The 7,570-nt window shown below is 50.1% G+C and overlaps 1 protein-coding gene across 1 annotated transcript in view; it reads right to left on the bottom strand.

Annotated features, from left to right (window-relative positions):
• Positions 1-1,400: 1,400 nt before the first annotated feature.
• LDLRAD3 (low density lipoprotein receptor class A domain containing 3) overlaps positions 1,401-7,570 on the bottom strand; it is a 253,490-nt gene continuing 247,320 nt past the window's right edge. The window contains exons 5-6 of the mRNA XM_024118505.3: positions 4,376-4,721; positions 1,401-2,619 (exon numbers count right to left, since the gene is read on the bottom strand). Coding sequence (XP_023974273.2) covers positions 2,382-2,619; positions 4,376-4,721 — 584 coding nt within the window. The 3' untranslated portion in view covers positions 1,401-2,381. The remainder of the gene's footprint in view (positions 2,620-4,375; positions 4,722-7,570) is intronic.

The following is a 7,570-nucleotide window of genomic DNA, read 5'->3' as shown; positions in this document are numbered from 1 at the left end:
CCGCGTACCGCAAAAAAAAAAAAAAAAAAAAAAAAAAAAAAAAGCCCCTGCAGTTTTAGTGTCCTATTTATATCTTTTTAAAAACAGCCATTTAAAAAAATCAAATCTATAATAAAAACATCCCTGTGTTTGTTTTAAAAAACAACATTAATAGGATCTCCTTATGCTACTAAGGCCATTTGTCTTTCCTAAGATGCCTGGAAGCTGAAAAGCGCATGAGGTTAATTCACCGCACGATTAATTAAATTAGAATCCTTTCCTCTAAACAACTTCCAGAGCACCAGAAAGAAGCAGGGGCCACCAAAGGGAGAAAAGAAGCCACTCTGGCTCACAGGAGATGAAATATTCAGCTAGAGTTCCTCACATACTCTGGCTGCCACCAAAAGTTCTTTCTTCACCAGATTACTCAGAAAATAACTCACGTTATTTTAAAAACGAAAGATGTAGGCAACTATGTTCCTTTTCTTAACTTCAAAAAAAAAAAAAAATCACCAAGTGGCTAGCTTTCCTGTAACACATTTTGAATTTGGTTTAAAAAAAAAAAAGTCTACAGAATAGGATCATTGAATGCCACTTCATCCCCCCTCCTGCAGGCTCCGTTTGAATAGCATCAAAGAGGTTACTGACCACGTGGAAAGCAGCTCTGCATGGGTGACAGCTGCCCGGAGTGGCTCCACTTGGCTCCAGTTTTGTTCCCCCCCAGCCATTAGTGTGGTTTCTTGACAAATAACATCTACGTTTCCACCCATGACTTCCTGAGGGGGTTGACACTGTGGCTGGCTGGGCACAGAGAAAGAGGAAAGCTACCATAAACACAGAGCCTATGAGCCGAGGGAGAAAGGCGTCCCTCTTTCTGCATCCTTCAAGAACTCGATAAATAATAACTCAAAGTGCAACAACGCACAGACGCCTGGCACACAGGTCAGTCTGGGGGGACTTGTTACTAGCGCGCTCAGCGGGACAAAGGCACGATCTCCTTTTGCATCTTTGCTTGGGCCTCACTAATGGAAAAACAAACAAACAAAAGACAGCTTTCCTATACACATATAAATAGTCCCTTAACTAGAAGGGAAAAAACAAACACACTGTTTCAAATGCATTTCTAAGAGATTAAAAAAAAAAAAAAGTCCGAATGGCAAATCTTGACTCCAAACTATTATCCACGTCTCTCAGAGGAGAAACTATGGGATGCTCGGAGAGGCCTGAGCCTCTCTCTGATTCCAGCCCTAACCCTAAATTGCAGCGCTGGAACCTGGGCCTTGGGAAGGGGGGTGAGTGCAGCCCAGGAATCCAGGCTCTCTCGGGGGAGGTACTGAATTAGGTTCTCAGGTTGAGTTAGAACCTACAGTGTTCTCAAGTCCAAATGCACAGGTAAAATGACTTCTGAGTGTCTGGGGGACGTAGGGGGCGAGTGTTGAAGCTGCAGGAATAGGCAAGGCAGGCTGGGTGTGGCTTACAGGGACAAAGGGCCAGATCAGATTTCTGGGCAACTCAGGTTTAGTACTCATCCCTTGTTTACGGGCAGGTCACAGCTGGGAGGGAGACAATCCAGAAACCAGGGAAAGGACTGTGGACCAAAGCAGACCCAGGATCTTGGCAGCCCGTATTTTAGGAGCTGAGAACTCAGATAAACTCATGGTGGGGCTCCCTGCCTCTTCTGGGATGAGGCTGATGATAATATGATGCTGGAGAAAGCTCTCAAAACGAGGATTCTTGGACAAATTTTTAAATCCAGACTCTATCCAGACCTGATGGTTTCAGACTCCTTCAGAAAACCAAAATGACACTGTTGACTTCTGAAGGGCGTGACTCACGGCAACAGTGTTCTTTGGCCCCGACCCAGAGCAATGAACAGCCTAGTGCAAGGCGGGGTCTGATGCTCCCCTGGATTCCCTCCGGAGTGGCCATCCAATGACAGCCTCCTGGTAGGATCACCCAACCCAAATCTCCAAGTGGAGCTCTAAGGAAGCGGCCCACAGAGAATTTGGCCCAGTGCCCTCTGCCCTTCTGAACACCCCATACGGCACAAACTCTGCTTTCTCAAGGGCTACCTAAGTACCGCACTCTCCGGCCACCTACTCAGCAAGATTCCAGCAGGAACAGAATGATGTGGAGAGTGAGGCTGTGATCCTGGGCCCCGAAGGAAGAGCAACTGCCCAGAAAAGATGCACATACATCAGGGCAACTGAGAGGCCAGAACAGTGCCAGGTCGCCCTCCAAAGAACATCCCTGAAATCTGGGGAAGGAGGTGAACGGAGAGACAGCTGACACCCCACACATCACTCCTCCAGGCATCCCGGGAGCTTCCCATGAGCGCAAGTTGTTAGGATGGTAACAAGTCAGAGAAGATGAATCCATGTGGACTTTGGAAGAGCTGGATTTTATACTTCTTCGGTGCCCTGGCTGGGTGCAGAGTCCCTGGGCTCCGTGGTGCCTTCCTGTGGGCCAGGCTGCCCCGGGCTGTGGCCCCTGTCTTCCATACTCAGGAGGCTGCTGGCTGCCTGGGAACTGGTGCTGTTGGCGCTGCCAGACCGGGAGCGGTAAGGGGGCAGGTCGGCTTGGTTCAGAGACTCGGTGTCTGAAGAGTAGGGCGGCGGAGGGAGGTCGTACCATGCGGGTCTGCGATGGAGAGAGCAGGATGGGGCGGGGTGGGGGGAAGGCGGGGAGAGGAGGGGGAAGAGAAAACATTAGGAGCCCAGGCACGGCAGGCAATGCCAACTTCCGCCCTTTTCTGAGCGGATGCTGACATCGGGAATGAGATTTTCCTTCCCAGGAGAAAGGCAATCCAAGCACCAGGAAAACCAGTGATTTGTAAGAAGACGAAAGGAACAGATAAAAAGGTCAGCGTGCTCTGCCTGGCTTGTGCCGACTGGACAGTGCCAAAACCACAACCTTTGGTAGGGAGAATTCTAAATACTCCCCGGCTCATCCTGGGGGGTTTGGCAGGGATTTACCTGGCCTGGTGGCCTGGTGTTTTGATAGAGCCCCTGACAGTCCACAGAACTGGGGGTCCTTACTGAAAGCCAACTCTTCCTGGCTGTGCAGACTCGGGTGAGAGGATATCCTCTCAAACCCTCCGTCTCCCTATCTATAGAAGGGAGTAATAATGACACCTTGCTTGCAATGAAATAACTTAAAAGACATTTTATTTTCCAGCTCTCATTTATGGAAGGCTCACTACGAGTCAGGCACTGCGCCACCTACCTTACATCCCTTATTTAATGCTCACAAGAATTCTAGGAGAGAGCCATGACTTTCATGCCCATTGTACTGGGGAGAAAACTGAGGCAAAGGGGCATTAAATGGCTTGCACAGTATCACAAACAACTAGTAAGCAGCAGTGCTAGGATTTGAACCCAGGAATTCTGTCTCCAGATGCAGCAGTTTTAACCTTGCTCTACAATGGATGGTCCAAACGAGTGAGGTCTTGTGTTCTTACGCTTATTTGCGAAGATGTCCTTAAGCACCGCTCCTTGGAGCTTTGTTTATCTTTTATGAGGAAGGAAAAGGAAGATTAAATAATACAAGAGCTGCCACCGGAGAGGGTTCAAGGAGGAGCACAGTTAGCCTGGGAACACTGCCTGCAAAATGCCTCGTGCCACACATGGTGAGTCCTGGGCTCAGTGGAAGAGAGATGCTGAGCAGGGTCCCTGCAGGGCAGGGGATGCTGAGAACCAAGAGAGACTCAGGTAGCTCTAGTCCCGGGACTTCAAAGTGGGTTCTTTGGGAACCTTGGAGGTCACCAAAGGAGAGAGGAAGGCTGAGCAGGCAGGAATGAGGTCTACTACCGGCTCCAACTATAGAACTCTGGGTTTTAACTTTATATTTTGGGGTTCCTTGTACAGCTCCACCTGTGATAAAGGTTCTACTGCTTAACAAAGCTTGAGAGTTCTCTATGCCACCTGCTTTATTCTATAGATGAAGCCAAGCAAAGTTAAGGAACTTATTTACTCACTCATTCATTCACTCACTCACTCACTCATCCATTCATTCATTCAAATAGGAACCAAACCTCGAGTATATACTGGGCACTGTTCTGAGGTGGCAGGTGAGTGCCCGGAGCTGGTCAGGGTCCTGGACGTGTGTCCGTGTGGCATTACCAGGGAGGAGGAGGGACCTGAACTGGCCAGGATCCTAGCGGTATGTCTTCAGATGAGTAACTTAAAAATCTCAGTTTTCTCATCTATAAAACTGAGGCACATATAGAACCTCCCTCGGTGAGGGTCTGTGAGGACTGAATGCGATGATACACGTGAATCGTTTTGCAAAGACTCAGTAGAAGTCAAAAGCTGCCGCCGCCTTTGCACGTGCACATGTCCGCCCGCCCCTGCGTGGGATGACCTCCCTCCCCGAGTCTCTCTCAGCCAGCACGCACCTTTGGTCCAGCAGGGCCTCTGAGTAGGAGGGCGGGGAGCCCACTTCCGACGCGTTCTGCTCGGCTTGGCTGGCCACGTACTGGATGCCATTGTTGACGTTGTAGGTGACGTTGCAGCGGTGAGGGTGGTCCAGGACCACCAGGCGGGAGAGCAGCACGGGGTGCTGCAGCCGGTGCACTGGCAGTGTCATGAGGTTGTTGCGCTTCCGCTGGTGGTGCAGGACCAGAGCCAGCAGGGCCACGACCAGCACAAAGATGACGGAGCTGCCGATAATGGCATAGGTGATGCTGGGATAGTACACGAGCTGGTTCTCCGAGGTCACGAACACCTGCCCGCTGCCCGGTTCTGAGAAGCCCCAGAGGCGAGAGAAAAGGAGAGAGGTTACCAAGTCGGCGCAGCCATCTGCCGCGAAGTCAGTCCCAGGACAGGAGTGCAAACGTTCGCAGGAGCACGGTTCACGATAGCCGCAAAGTGGAAAGCACCCCAATGCCCATGGATCGGTGAATGCATAAACAAAATGTGGGCTGCCCATACAACGGAATATAATCTGGCCGTAAAAAGTACTGGTGCATGCTACAACATGGATGAGTCTCAAAAACGTGCTAAGCGGGCTTCCCTGGTGGCGCAGTGGTTGAGAGTCCGCCTGCCGATGTAGGGGACGCGGGTTCGAGCCCCGGTCCGGGAAGATCCCACATGCCGCGGAGCAACTGGGCCCATGCGCCATGGCCGCTGAGCCTGTGCGTCCGGAGCCTGTGCTACGCAACAAGAGAGGCCGCGACCGTGAGAGGCCCGAGCACCGCGATGAAGAGTGGCCCCCGCTCGCCGCAACTAGAGAAAGCCCTCGCACAGAAACGAAGACCCGGCACAGCCAAAAATAATTAAATAAATAAAATTCAAAGTACATTAAAAAAAAACACACACAAAAAAAGTGCTAAGCAAGATAAGCCAGACACAAGAGACCACATAGTGTACGATTCCATTTATATATGTCCAGGAAAGGCATATTTATAGAGACAAAAAGTCGATTAATGGTTGCCAGGGGCTGGGGGTGGGAACATGGGGATTCACTGGTGATGGGCATCTGGGGTCTTGCTGGGGTGATGGGAATGTTCTAAAACGGGATGTGGTGATGGCTGTGCAAATTGATACATTTACTAAAACTCATTGAGTTGTACAGTTAAAACGGGCAAATTTTATGTCATGTAAATTATACCTCAATAAAGTTGTTTTAAAAAAATCAGCCCCTGGAAATATAATATCCAGGGAACAGGAATGATAGTTCCAGTGACAGAAATCAGTTTTTCTCTGGAAATTTATCATATCACATATGTGAGGAACACTGGCCAGCGTGTCTGGGGTTCCTTATGCCGGCAAAGTATTAAAAAAAATCAGCCCCTGGAAATATAATATCCAGGGAACAGGAGTGATAGTTCCAGTGACAGAAATCAGTTTTTCTCTGGAAATTTATCATATCACATATGTGAGGAACACTGGCCAGCGTGTCTGGGGTTCCTTATGCCGGCAAAGTATTTATTTAACGCCCGGCCTTTGCCAAGCTTTCAAGATGGAGAGCCAGCAGAGCACAGTCTGAAATCATGGACGCTGGGGCCAGACTAGGTTCAAACTCAAGCTATTCAGCTGACTGGCTGTGTGCCCTCTGGAAAGTGGTCAACCTCTCTGTGCTGTAATTTCCTCATCTGTGAAATGGGGATGGTATTAGTCCCCACCTCACTGGGCTGTCGTGGGCATGAAATGAGTGAATAATTATCAAACACTTAGAACAACAGCGGACACACTGCGGGTGTTCAAGACATGCAAATATGTGCTTTATCACAGCTACTTGCCTTACAGCAACTCCGCGAAGTAGGTGCTGTAACTGCCTTCTTTTTAAGATGAAGAAAGGGAAGCTTGGAGAGCTTGGGTCCCTTGACCCAGGGTCACAGGGTTAGGAGGTAAGGGGCTGTGCCTGATTTGAGCCCTGTGGTCTGACTTCAGAGCCTTGTCTCTGACACTCTGCCCTGCAGCCCCCTACCAAGACCAGCTAGGCAATTGGCAGGCATTTCCTCAGAGGCCCTAGGACGAAGGCCTGGTACACGTCCCAGCCCTGCAGGCTGCCAGTCCCCTCCTCTCCACATGTACTAAGGAGCCACACTTCAGACACTCAGGGGAGAGGCTTCCCCGTCAGCCGGACACACCTGGCAATGGTGGCCAGGCCCAGTCTGACACAGGACACCAGAGCGGCCCCTCCTCGTAGAAAGTTGGGGACCCCTCTTCTTTGCAGAAGATCCATAACTACCCACAGCTGTGGCCCAGCTGCAAAAATAATCTAAATGCAGCCTAAGTGAGCAAGTCTGCGACCACACCCTGTGCCCATTCAACCTCTGAAGCAGTGAAGAGGTTTTAGTGGGTTCACAGTGGCCAATGTGTAGACGTGAAGTGGCCGCACCGTCCACTGGCTGCTCGGGTCCTGGGCCCTCATCACTAGATTGCACATGCTCTGTTCATCATGATTCTCCAGTGAGTAGGATGGCGTCTGGCACAGAGTCGACACCCAATAAATGCATCCAACTCAACGAAAAAAATATCTGTGTATTCACACACCCTGGTGAGGTAGGTGCTATTATTAGTTTATTGTTCCTGTTTTTCAGATGAGCAGATTGACTCAGAGGTGAATTAAGTTGTCTAAGTGCAAAGAAGAACTAAGCAGAGGAGTCAGAACGAGAACCCAGATATTTCTCCTTCAAAAGTCCACGTGCTGTGAAACACACCATCTCCCCTCCTTTCCCGACACAAACAGTTCCCGATTCCCCAGATCATCCTAATCTGACACAAAGAAAGATCTTCCCCCTCAAGCTCCAGGCTGTGTTAATTTTCGTTCCAGTCACACTCAGACATGGACTAAAGGCTATGACGATTCTCCAAGTTCCTGTCGGTCACTGTTTCAATGATGAACTGTACAGAAAGAAGCAATCAAGATCCCAGAGGAGACGGTCACGGGAGAGAGTTCTGGATTTTTCTGGAGACAATGAGCTGTCACCTAGAGGTTCTGCGGGAGTTCTGTCTGCTCTCAGCTTAGATAATTAAAAGCTGGGTGGGAGGGCTTCCCTGGTGGAGCAGTGGTTGAGAGTCCGCCTGCCGATGCAGGGGACACGGGTTCGTGCCCCGGTCCGGGAGGATCCCACATGCCGCGGGGC

Source organism: Physeter macrocephalus, chromosome 16 (genome assembly GCF_002837175.3).
Source record: "Physeter macrocephalus isolate SW-GA chromosome 16, ASM283717v5, whole genome shotgun sequence".
NCBI classification, from domain to species: Eukaryota; Metazoa; Chordata; class Mammalia; order Artiodactyla; family Physeteridae; genus Physeter; species Physeter macrocephalus.
Note: the sequence above shows the minus strand (reverse complement) of the source record. Positions and strands in the feature narration are given on the sequence as shown.